General features: G+C 44.9%; 1 protein-coding gene across 2 annotated transcripts in view; it reads left to right on the plus strand.

The window, feature by feature from the left end:
• The window catches only part of ATXN10 (ataxin 10), a 167,634-nt gene extending 165,895 nt beyond the window's left edge, over positions 1-1,739 (plus strand). For both annotated transcript variants that reach the window (XM_047868350.1, XM_047868351.1), the window contains exon 12: positions 340-1,739. In XM_047868350.1, coding sequence (XP_047724306.1) covers positions 340-342 — 3 coding nt within the window. In that variant the 3' untranslated portion in view covers positions 343-1,739. The remainder of the gene's footprint in view (positions 1-339) is intronic.
• Positions 1,740-12,565: the final 10,826 nt, after the last annotated feature.

Below are 12,565 nucleotides of genomic sequence, written 5' to 3' on the forward strand. Positions count from 1 at the left end.
GTCAAGCTTTAAGCTGCCATTTTCTTAAAAATGAGAAGTTCCGACTCGTCTGGGGGGAGATACACAAAAAGCATGTCAAAATTTCTGTGCGGTCTAAAAGTTTCTGACGGCAATTGGGTTTTCCTGACGAGGCAGCCGATGCAGGTAAGCCCCCTTTGTCTTGCGGAATGGGTTGTTTCAGGTCCCTCCCTCAGCTGTGTGCGTGCCTGCGTGTGTGTGTGTGTGTGTGTGTGTGTGTGTGTGTGCGCGTGTGTGCGTGTGTGTGTGTGTTTTCCCTTGGGTGATTCTTACAAATAGATCCGTTATATCTGCAATTTTGTTTTCTTTTTTTTCTCTTAGTGAATGAACTCTCCATTGAAGCGTCTGAATTTTGGGAATCTGTTTCACGGACTTTCCATCTTCTGCAGTATATAACATTGCAAGTGTTTGGAGATTTGTTAAGTACAAATTCAGGCATCCATGAATCTTAGGTAATAGAGTTAGATGTGTATGAGCTCGAAAGTGAAAGTAACTTGAGTATTTTGTGGTCTCTTTGCTTTAGAAACGTAACCGTTCGGTTTCCTTTGTCCCCATGGATACAGTGTGCATTGAAGTCATATACTGTACTTACTGTGGCGGCAGATAATAAATTCTTTTCCTGGAGGGCGTATCCCTTTATTCGGCAAAGACTGGGGCATTTGCTCGGATTCCATTTGTTCCTTCAGATGGCGGGTCGGCCTGATTACTTTTCTTCTCTGCTCATTGGGTTTTCTGAACTCTGGCAGGCAGTTGAAGTGGGTTTCTCACTGTGATTAATTCTAGCAATCTCTTTTCACCCTTTCTGCCTTTCCAAAACATTGACAAGACTCATTTCCAGCTAATTAATTCGAGAGATGCTGAAGAATAGAGAAGCTCCCTCTTCATTTTAGGGACTGGGCTGTGCTGTCACTGAGCCCAGCCCTTTGGAACGTTGTGGGGACGATACAGGGAGTGAGTGGGGAGAGCGTGAGGACCATTAACTCTTCTCTTTCCAAATCCCCCGGGGAACTAGACCTCCAGACCCATTGTTCTCACAGGCGCATGCCTGCCTCTTACCCACTTTCATGCCTCCTCCGTGAAGGGCACTCTGTGCCTAGGACCACAGGATTAAGGGACGTCCACGTCTCATTCAGTTTCAAAGGCACTGTCTCCTAAAGCCACTCCACGTTTCAGCCACGGCTCCGCTTTCCGGAGTTGCAAAAGTAGTTTTGGGGACCAGGAGTTAGCTTGACCTACATCTGTCTATTTCTGTCCTTTTCTCTCTATACACGTACTCCTGTTAGAGGTGGAGCTGGGTTAAACGAGCCCTGAAATCTTTGAGGCCGCCCAGAGCATTGATGTAACCAGCAGAGAGCTCCAGAGGGAGGTCACGTACGAATGCATAAAACGTACTTGAACAGCCATGTTACTAAACTGTCTAGATTTTGCACAGTCCCTGTTGAATCTTCCAAAATAAAAACAACGAAGACCCAGCCAGAAGTTTTACAGAAATACCGATTGTTCTAGAATAAAGTGCTTCTAAGTTTTTTTGTAGCCATACGTAAATTGCTCTGTACAGACAGCTTAAGCATGTTCAGAATGAAATAAAAGTTGTCCCACGTGCTAATGTACTCTCGATTTCTGAAGCAACGTCAACTTCCAGAATTGTGGTGATCTGTAACGGTTTTTTCTCTCATTTATGACATTCCATCAGTAAAGAAGCCTTTTTTCAAAATTTAAAATGCACAAAGAAGTCATTCTTTTCTGGGACACAAAGAGTTAACATCCTGTTCTCAAATAGAGGCCCTCCAAAGGGGGGGGAAAAAAAAAAAACAGTGGGAGTCCCTTTTCCCTTTTAACAAGTTTGCAATAGACACTTCTTTTTCTTCTTCTCTCAATGGATGTATGCACACCAGTGGAATCAAACAAACATGCAGTATAAGCCATATAATAACAAACACAAATAAACAAAAGGGAGCCTTGTGTGGGAACACAGAAAGGGGTAATGGCTGTGTGTTTTCTAACTAGGAAATGTGGGGCTTGCATAGTGAAAACATGCTGACGGCTGCATTGTGGCTGCTTGGATGCCCTGGACGGTTAATCCTCCCGCACGGCCAACAGCTCCCCTGCCCTCTACCCAAGGGCTTGGCGATTCTGAGAGCTTCGTTGTACATGCTGCAGGGGATTAAATCACCACCTCCATCAGTCATTTAGAAGAAGAAGAAAGGAAGGCAGGCCAGCCTTACAGCACTTGTAAAGGGACAGAATGGCCACAGCAAGTTTGGCGACCATGTTACTGCTTCCAAGAGCAAACCAGCAAAGCACTTGCATTTTTTTCAGCCTGTTTCATTATAAAAGAAGGCTTTTCTGCTTGATAACGGAGTCTAGGTATTTGCAGAAGGGTTTCGTTCAACTCGTTCACAATGGACGCTGATATTTCAAAAATACAATTTTTTCACAGTTTTAGTAATATAAGAATTTATATTTCTCCACCTTAATACATCTTGTAGGTTTGCTTATGAGTTGTTTGGGAAACTAACATTGAGACACATTTTTGGTCAGGAACCTGTGAATCTAGCCGCAGAGCTTTGGAAACTGCTAAAAGATGCCCATGTTGCAAAACAGGATAAAGAGAAATGACTGGGGTCATTTGGGCTGCCCATTAGTAGATTTTAAATCAAAAATCAACATCTTACGTGTGTGTATCTTGCGCCCAGTATCTACCGAAGGCATCAATTTCCTGCTCTTTTCACCATACCTGGGATCTGAATGTCATTCGAATGTCATTACTGTCTTTCTATTTCCATCCCTGAATGAATGAACAAAGACGTTGTGGTAGAAACGCCGGTCTCTGCAGGAGAAAGACTTTAAAATACATGTTCCTCATCAGTAAGTTCTGCACGTAAAGGAACCAGTTTCTACATGAGAGTCATTAAAATTAAGACAGAAGTGTAAAATGCAGAGAAGTTGACATTTAACCTAACATTTGAAATCTAATACAAAAGAATCCTAACGTTTAAAATCTAATACAAATCCAGTCCAGTCTGGGGGTGGGGGGAGGGGGTGGGCGTGGGGACAGGAAAGGAGCAGTTTTTTTTTTTTTTTGGGTGCTGTCCAAGGTCCTGATTGTTTCAGCCACAAAGGCCCATATAGGAAAAATTCTTGTTTTCCAAATTCACTTTTTCCCCCTTGAGTTATAGGATATAATATGTTTTTCTCTTCCTTACAGATTTTTTCAATATACTTATTTTGATTTTTTTCAGTTAGATCTTATTTAGGTGATATTTCACAGTATAAATTTGATTTACCTTGTATAACATACATGAATTTTAACCGACTGAGCCACCCAGGCGCCCCCTAACATACGTGAATTTTAAAGGTACGTTTTTCCTATAAATGTAGTGGTTATGGTATTAAGTCATTCATCAGACTTCCCTCACCACAACCAGAGACAGTTGTGCCAGTGGAAACGACTTCTTGGAGGTTTCATTAATTGATCACTGTTTCAATTAAAACCTTAAGTTGGAAATACTAGGTTAAGTGCGTTGTTGTTGTTGTTGTTTAAACAACACAATACACGTCCTCCATTTACACGCAGCTGTGTCGTGCTTATTTAAATCAGTTGAGCGAGAGTTTGCGTGATGTTTTATAGCACGGGTGTAATTGTTTCCGCCACCGTGTGAGGCGCAGTGGTTGAAAGGCACAGACTGAAGTGAGCACAAGGGTGGCAGCTCCCCCGCCTCTCTCCTGTGTGACTCTGGGCACACCCTGTAAGCTCCGTGCCTTCATTTCCTCCCCGCTCGTGGGGCTCCTGATACCGCTGACCCATAGGAGTGTCCCAGGGTGGAAATTAATGAGTGCACCGGGTGGTAAGCATTCGTTACTGCCCGTTTCTCTTCTTACTGCTGTGACGTGCATCGACAGGCCCTTCACACCCTCACCGGGAGCATATCTGGTGGACGCACAGAAACGGCACCGTTTCTCCTGCCCCCGTCTGCACAGTGCTGGATGCACAGTGGGTGCTCACAAAGGTATTTCATGTCTTCAGCAGATACTTGCACGGTGCCTTCTGTGTACCAGGCAATGCTCTCGGCACTTTGAAAACATTAGTAATATAATCTTCCCGGCAGTGATACGGTATGTGCTAGTACCGATCCCATTTCGTGGATGAGGAAGTTGAGTTGCAGACAGCAAACGCTTAAATGATTAATCGCTGTAGTTAATTAGAGGCGAAGGAGTGAGGAAGAAAATACAGCTTCTTTCCCGGAAGCATGGAAAATAAACGTAGCGGAACTGCCCGGATCGTGGCTCAGGACGTAGAGCAAGGGGCGCTCCATGGGAAGAACATGGGCTTTGCAGTTAGAAAAACCCTAGGTTAGATCTCAGCTCCACGTACTGCCAGCTGTGTGGTCCTGAGCAAGTTGCTTAACCTAAGTTAAGCCTAAGTTTCCGGGGGGCACAGCAATAACGAAGGCAGACGTGGTCCATGCGCTTGTGAAGCTTCCGTTCTGATGAGAACGGCAGGAAATTAGCAAGGAAACAGGTCGATGAAGCAAGAGCAAGGGCAGCACGTACTGCAGCGAGTGCCGTGAAGAAAACGGTGATACAGATGGCGAATGGGGGGGCCTTTCTGAGAGCTGGGGCAGAGCATTCGCAAGACCGCGACAAGCCACCCAGGCCCCCAGATGGCAAGCTCCACGTGGGCAGCGGCCAGGAGGGTGGCTAATGGGGCCAGCGCCTGGTGACCAGAGAGCAGCGGCACGAGGGCGACTAGGTCAGAGGGGTAAGCAGGAGTCCGACCGCGCAGGGCCTCCGAAGCCATGGGGGGATGTGAGTCTTGCGTGAAGTACATTGGGAAGTGGCATTCGGCAGAGGAATGGGAAGACCCACTTCACGTGTTTCAGTGACCGCTCTTGCTGCCACGTGGAAAATGAATTGCAGTGGGAAGAGGCAGAAGCTGAGACATAATTCCTGGGGCTGCTGATGATGGCGACTTAGACACGTGCGGGTCAGTGGCCGTGGAGAGACGGGCTTGCGTTTGGTCTGTGTGTTGGAAATGGAATTCATAGGGTCTGTGGGTGGATTGTTGAGGATGGGCTAAACGAAGGAAGCAAGAATCACTCTTTAAAGCTTTGTTGAGCAGCCGGGTAGATGATCGTATGTTCACCAAAGTGGAAAAGTGTGACGTGGAGAATAGTTCTGATGTGGGTTTTGTTTGGAGCAGAGAGAACCAAGATTCACTTTGGGGCAAACTAAGTTTGAGATGCTTTTGAGACCTCCCAATGGAGAGGACTTTAAAAAAGTAATTGAGTATACGAGACTAGAGCTCAGAAGGCAGGCCAGTGCTGGAAATCCGTGTTTGGAGTCATGTAAACATATTTGAGGCCATGGAGGTAAATGAGATTGTCTGGGGGCAGGAGTGTGGATAGAGAAGAGGACCTACTGTAACAAAATGTAGCCCACATTTTCAGCCTCCATGTAGGCCAACACTTAACATGACAGCTTAAGATATTTCCATATGTTAACAAGCCCTCATGAAAAGAATTTCAGTGGCTGTATCATCAGAATGTTCATAGTGGACTTAACCATTGTCTTATTATTAGAACATTTTGTATTCTTTTTCTCATCACTATAAATGCTGTTGTGAACATCTTGGTGCATAGAGCTTTATTTGCGTTTTAGGGTGCATACGATGGGATGTCTCAGAAGGAAGGTAAGGGGCTAAAGAAAGTTTTCTTGGAGAATTATTTATGTCAGGAAAGAGGGCACTTCCAAATCCATGGTGGTTCTGACCAGCCTTCCTGAAGACAACTAAAAAATAGGCCAGAATATGTTTAAACCACTATTTGAAGGTGCCAGGCAGCTAACCAGATACAGTGAAAAATTACGGGGCCGGGATCCAGGAATAGACAGCGGCTGGGAGATTAGTCTGGTGTTTGGGCCACTTTTTCTTCTGTAGATATTTGTCATTTCAGAGGAGGAAGCAGAGAGGCAGAGTGGCTTATGGTGCTTATCACAGCCTTGAGGAACCCAGGCCATGGAGACTATTGCCTGGTAGACCTCTCTTTCTTTAGATGGGACCCCAGAGGCCTACATCAGAAGAGTAAATGGTTGAGAGACTGCACTGAGTTTCAAATATTTTCAGCTCCAGAAACTGAATCTGAGAGACCTGGTATGCTGTGCCATCAGACATCCTGGATTAATTACTGCCGTCCCAGGTGAATCCTCTCTGGGAAAAGATACCACCATAAGTCTCAAGTTATTTATATAATTTTGCATATACGTTCTCTAGCACTCAATCAAAAACAACATGAGGTGACAAGACAACATGGTATGATTAGGAGAAACCATTAGTAACTAATAGAAATGAGAAATTAGGAAGAACCATTAGTAACTAATAAAAATGAACACAGAAGGGCTCCAGATAACAGAGTCCTCAAACAGAAATTTAAAACAACCTTGTTCATTATGTTTAAAGAGACAAAAGAGACCATTGAGGATTGACTTTGAACATATCCGCAGAGGCAGGACACACTATGAAAAGAAATCAAATGAAAATTCATGAACTGAAAAAAATAACAACCAAAACTAAGAAATCAGTAGTTGACTTTAACCACGAAAGATAGAAATTGCAAATGGAAGACCAACCAATCAAAAATACCCAAAATGAACCATTAAGAGACAAAATGATGGAAAATACAGGAGATGGGGTAAGAGACATACAGGACAGTAAAAAGGTCGAATGTCCCTATTTACAGCCTAAGAAGAAAGAGAATGAGCATTTTAGTTTTGGGTAAGACATTTGAAACTCCGAACTCAACCTTAGGCTTGAAATACCGCCAAGGAGGCAGGAGCAAGAGAAAATTAACATGAACACCGTCTCACTTAGGTGATTCTTTCCTTCAGTCAACTAAGTGGTGATTGCATCTGTCTCCCTCCCTGCCTGCCTGTCCCTCCTCCTCCCCCTCTCTCTCTGCGGCTGCCACCGTCTACTCCCAGCCAGTGTCTACTGACCACCACCACGTGGGGGTGTTCTTGCCCCAGTCTGCAGATTGGAGTCGTCATATGGCCAGCATGCAGTGGTCTGTTCTGTCTCAGTGAGTGATAAAATAAGTCAACAAAAACAACCCCTAAGAATATTGTTTTGATCGGTGCAATTAGGGCTGACCCTCTTGGATGTCTATGGAACATCGCACCCAACAACTGCAGGATACACACACTTTTAAAGCATATGTGGGCCCACTTACCGTATTTGTCATTTTGCTGTGCATTAGATCTCAACAGATTTCAAAGGATGAAAGTCATACATAGTATGTTCTGACCCTAAAACAGTTAAGCTACATATCAAATAACTAGAAAATGCCCACAACTTTAGGAACTAACCTATTTCTCAAATACCTAAAAGTTAAAACCAAGAGATGAAAACTAGAAGACATTTTTAAGGGAGCATTAATGAAAATCATACAAAGTTTGTGGAGTGCAGTTAAAGCTCTTCTTGGAGATTTATTACCTTAAGTGCACATGTGAGAAAACACATCAGAAAATGAGTCACCTAAACATCCTTAAGTAGTATGAACATAACTTAAACCCACAGTTGACGGGGGAAAAAAAGTAATATGAGACAGAACATAATTAAACGGGAAATAACTGCCGTAATTTAAAAAATTAAAAAATAATAATAAACATACAAAAAAGATAAAGCCAAAAATTGATTCTAAAAAAAAAAAATGCATTGGGGTGCCTGGGTGGCTCAGTCGGTTAAGCATCCAACTTCGGCTCAGGTCATGATCTCGTGGTTCATGAGTTCGAGCCCCGCGTTGGGCTCTGTGCTGACAGCTCGGAGTCTGGAGCCTGGTACCTTGCTTCAGATTCTCTGTGTCTCTCTCTGCCCCTCCCCCGCTCGCACTCTGTCTCTCAAAAATGAACATTTAAAAATTTTTTTTCAGAATGAATTAAACTGATAAAGCTGTGTCAATGAAGAAGAAAGAGCACCGAGAAAAATATTATCACTACAGATATTCTGGACATTAAAAGTCCCTAAAAGAATATTGTGAATATTTTATGCTAATAAATCTGAACTTACATATGACATGGACAAATCAGTTTTTGTAAAAAAGCTAAACAAAATGAAATAAAAATATGATTTTTTTAATGTTTATTTTGTGAAAGAGTGAGCATGCATGAGCCACGGGAGGGTCAGAGAGAGAGGGGAGAGAGAATCCCAAGCAGGCTCCACACTCACAGCTCGGGGCTGGATCTCACCATGAGGTCATGACCTGACCTGAGCCAAAATCAAGAGTAGGATGTTTAACCGACTGAGCCAACCAGGTGCCCCAAATTAAAATTTATTTTATAAAAGTATAATATTTTAAATGTTTAATCTTTAAAACTTCCACAGAGGAAACTCACACTTAGATAGCTTCAGCAACAAATTCTACCAACATTTTAGAAAGAAATACCACCAATCACACACAGACTTTTCCAGAAAAAGAGGGAACACGAAACAGTTCACTCTGTGAGGGCAGCACAACCTTGGTATCAACACCTGCAAAGTTTATTAGAAGAAAGGAAAAGTGAAGTCCAATCCTCTGCATGAACACGGATCCAGAGAGCCTACCCACATTAATAACTATTTTAGGAATGAAAGATCGGTGTAACATTTTTTTAATGTCCATAAACATCACTGCATTGATTAAAATCATGATCAATCCATGCAGAAAAAGTAAGTTACATTCAAAATTTGACATCTAATCATGATATTAGTAAAAACAGCAAATTGGGAATAGGAAGGAAATTCCTTATGGTGATAAAGAATATCTACAAAAACTCCTACAGCAAATAGAGAACATTATGAAGAAATGTTGAAACTTTTCCTTTTGACACTGAAGAATAAGGCAAGGTTAATCCAATTCATCACTTATTTTCGCCCGTATATTGGAAAAGTGAAATAGCCAATGAGATACATCAAAAAAGAGAGAGAGAGAGAGAGAGAGAAGGGCAGTAACTGGGAAAGAAGACCTCAAGCAGACAACAGGATAGTTCATGTAGCTAGTGAAGAAAAGATCTATGCATAAAATGTTAGAATGAGTGAATATAGCAAGGTTGCTGAACACAAAGTAAATATACAAAGGTTCATTGAATTTCTGCATACCAGCAACAAAGATTTAGAAAATAAAATCTTTAAGTAAATTGTAAAATGTACGAGGAAATGCAAAAAGCCAAGAAAAGCCAAGACACTCTGAAAGAACAAGATGAATATCAAAACTGAAAAGCAAGATTAGTTAAAATAGGATTGTATTGGCACTTGGTAAATAGAACGAAGAAGCAGAATAGAGTCCAAAAAACAGATTCTCATCTGTGGACATTTGATACCTTTTTTTCTCAAATGGCATTGCAGAGAATGGGGAGAGGGTGATCTCAACAAATCCTGCACAGGCCACTGAATAACTGTAGAGGGTTAAGGAAACTTACCTCTTGCCTTGTACCATATAAAAATATCAATTCCCAGGGCGCTTGGGTGGCTCAGTCAGTTAAGCATCTGACTTCAGCTCAGGTCACGGTCTCATGGTTCTTGAGTTTGGGCCCCGCGTCGGGCTCTGTGCTGACAGCCCGGAGCCTGGAGCCTGCTTCAGATTCTGTGTCTCCTTCTCTCTCTTACCCTCCCCCACTCACACTCTGTCTCTCTCTCAAAACTAAATAATAAATATTAGCAACTTTTTTTTTAAAACAAAATGCGAAAACTTCTAGAAAATAGAGCCTCACAACAGATGAGGTAAGATTTCTTAACTACATTGCATACATAAGCTGTTAAAAATGGACTTTTTACAAAATTAAGTCACAATTGGTGAAAAGGCAACAGAAGATACTTGAAACATACAAGTGACAAAGGGCTCACATCCCAAATAGATTGAGAACTACGTAGCAATTAAAAAGTTGTCAAAAATGGGCACAAGACTTGAACAAGCACTGCACAGAAGATCCCCATCTCACCAGTAGACACATGTCAAGGTATGTAACCTCACTAGTAATCAAGGAAATGCAAATTGAAACCACAACGAAATACCACCACTACCCACTGGAAGAGCTAAAAATAAGACCAGCAACGCCACGTGTTTGTTGGTGAGGATGTGGAGCAGGCAAACACTGCTGGTGGAAGTGTAAATTGGCACAACCCTATAACCACGTTGGGAAACAATTTGGCATTTTCTGCTAAACTTGAAGATGAGCAAGCGTATCCCATGACCCGTTATTTCCGCTACAAGGTTCACACCAAACAGAAGTAGATGGATAGGTGAACCCAAAGACCGATGAGCTGTAAATATCCAGAGCAGCATTAAGTTTGTGATCGCCGGGAAATGGAAGCAACCCGAGCCATCAGCAGTGCCATGGCTGAGTAAGTTGTGATACGTTCACGGCGTGTAGGGCCATATGGCAGTGAGCTGCAGCCACGCTCAACAGGGAGGAGGTTCACAACGTCGCGTGGAAGAAGCTACAGGCAAATGATGGCTGCAGGACTATTTCTGTGAAGTTCACGAGCAGATTAAACTATAGAAGTGAGGACGGTGGTTCTCTTCGGGGAGGAGGTCGCCGGTGGTCACGGGGGTGTGTTCAGTTTGCGATAGTGCCTTGAACTGGACGCGTACGTTTTGTGTCTTTTTCTGTATGTGTTTTCCAGTTCACACTTAACCAAGATTCTCACCGGGGTGCAGGGTGAGCCGCTATCCAAAAAGAACCCAAGATACCGTGGCCCAACAAGAGTGAGGCTTTACTTCTGTTCACGTAGTAGCCTCTGGTCTGTTCGGAGAGGTAGACCAGTAAGCCGGGCTGGGCACCGGGTGCCCTCAGGTTTGGCAGGAGTTTGGCTCCTTGCTGTCTTGCTGTTTTCCCATCTCCAGTGTTGACCCTTGTGCACAGTTGAAGTCGGTGGCCTATTGTGCCTGTGTTCCTGCCTTTGGCTAGAAGGACAGAGAGTGAGGGGCAAGCAGTTTCCTTTGAGGGAAGGGGTTTGGGCTTGACACGCCTCTCTTTTACTCATGTTCTACTGGCAAGAATTCAGCCCCATGGCCACATCGGTTCCTGAGTGAAACTGGACCGTGTAGCCCCCAGTTGGGTGGCCATGTGCCCACCCAGAGTGCAAGTTGTCCCTGACCACAGGAAGGAGGGACATCAGGTCGTGGGGACAGTTAACAGGATCTGCCACAACACGGGTGTGGCCGTCCAGCCTCGCATGGTTTTGCTGGGAGGACAGGGATCTAGTCTCACCCTCTAGTGTGACCAGCCCCTCCTGATTCAGGCTGAGGGCTGTTTGGGCAGGTGTTTTTTGGCTTGAGTGTACAAAGAGTGAGAAAGCCTGAGGATTCATGCAGTGTGTTGCCCCGAGACAGTGCCAGGGGTCAGACTTGAGGGAGCCAACCTGTCACCAGACTCCAGAGCTGAGCGTGTCCGGGAACAGGAGTGAAGGCAGCAGGCAGGGGGCTCCTGGGTGGCTCAGTCGGTTAAGCATCTAACTCTTGACCTCTGCTCAGATCTACATCTCACAGGTCTTGAGTTCAAGCCCCACGTTGGGCTCTGCACTGGGCTTGAAGCCTACTTTAAAAACAACAGGCGGGATCTAGGTCAGTTAGAGAAAGAAAGAGAAGCTAGGGGGCAGGAGAGGGGAGAGTGGAGTGTGGAGCCTCAGAGCACCTTCTCAGGGGCTCTGTGACATCCTACTCCCTGCCTGGGAAAGGACATCATTCGGAGGGAAAGCCTAGACTTTCTTTCTGTTTCTTAGACCAGGGGCCTAGGCAGGTGGGATCAGAACGTCCCCCTTCTGTAGTCACAGGAGCAGGAAAGGGAGCTTTGGAGGGCTTTGGCTCAAATGTGCATGTGACCTGGCCCTGTCACAGGGGCTGACTGGTCCATGGAGCAGCTCACCCTCCCGGGAGCCAGGAGGAAGCAGCAGGTGAAGGCCCTTGGAGCTCACCAAAGAGGGGTGGCACAGGACCTTTGTATTAGGGTTCCCAGAGGAACAGAACCTGCGGTGTATGTACAGGCAGACAGAGATTCATTCTGAGAAATTGGCACATGTGATTTTGGAAGCTGACAAGTCCCAAGGCCCACAGTCGGCAAGGGGGGAGACCCAGCAGCACCGATGCTGTCACTCCAGTCCAGGGCCAGAGGCCTTCCAACCCCAGGAAGAGCCAGTGTTTCAGTGCGAGTCCGAAAGCAGGAGAAAACGGATGTCCCAGCTCAAGGCAGCCGGGCAGGAAGCCCACCCCCCTTTCTCAAGGGAGGTCAGCCTTTTTGTTCGATTCAGGCCTTGAACCGAACGGATGGGGCCAATCAGGTGGGGGGAGCCATCTGCCTTACTCAGACCACTGATGCAAACTGAGTCTCATCCAGAATCACCCTTCCAGCCACACCCGGCGTCGTGTTTGGACAAATGTCTGGGGCCCCGCCTCCCAGTCAAGTTGGCACGTGAGATGAACCACACACCTTCCAGGGGCCTGTGCATCTGGGAGGCGGTGGATGTGCGAGTGCCTTGTCGTGATGGAGCACCGACCAGGGGAGGAGGGTGAAGAGAGGA

The sequence above is a fragment of the Prionailurus viverrinus genome, chromosome B4 (genome assembly GCF_022837055.1).
Source record: "Prionailurus viverrinus isolate Anna chromosome B4, UM_Priviv_1.0, whole genome shotgun sequence".
NCBI classification, from domain to species: Eukaryota; Metazoa; Chordata; class Mammalia; order Carnivora; family Felidae; genus Prionailurus; species Prionailurus viverrinus.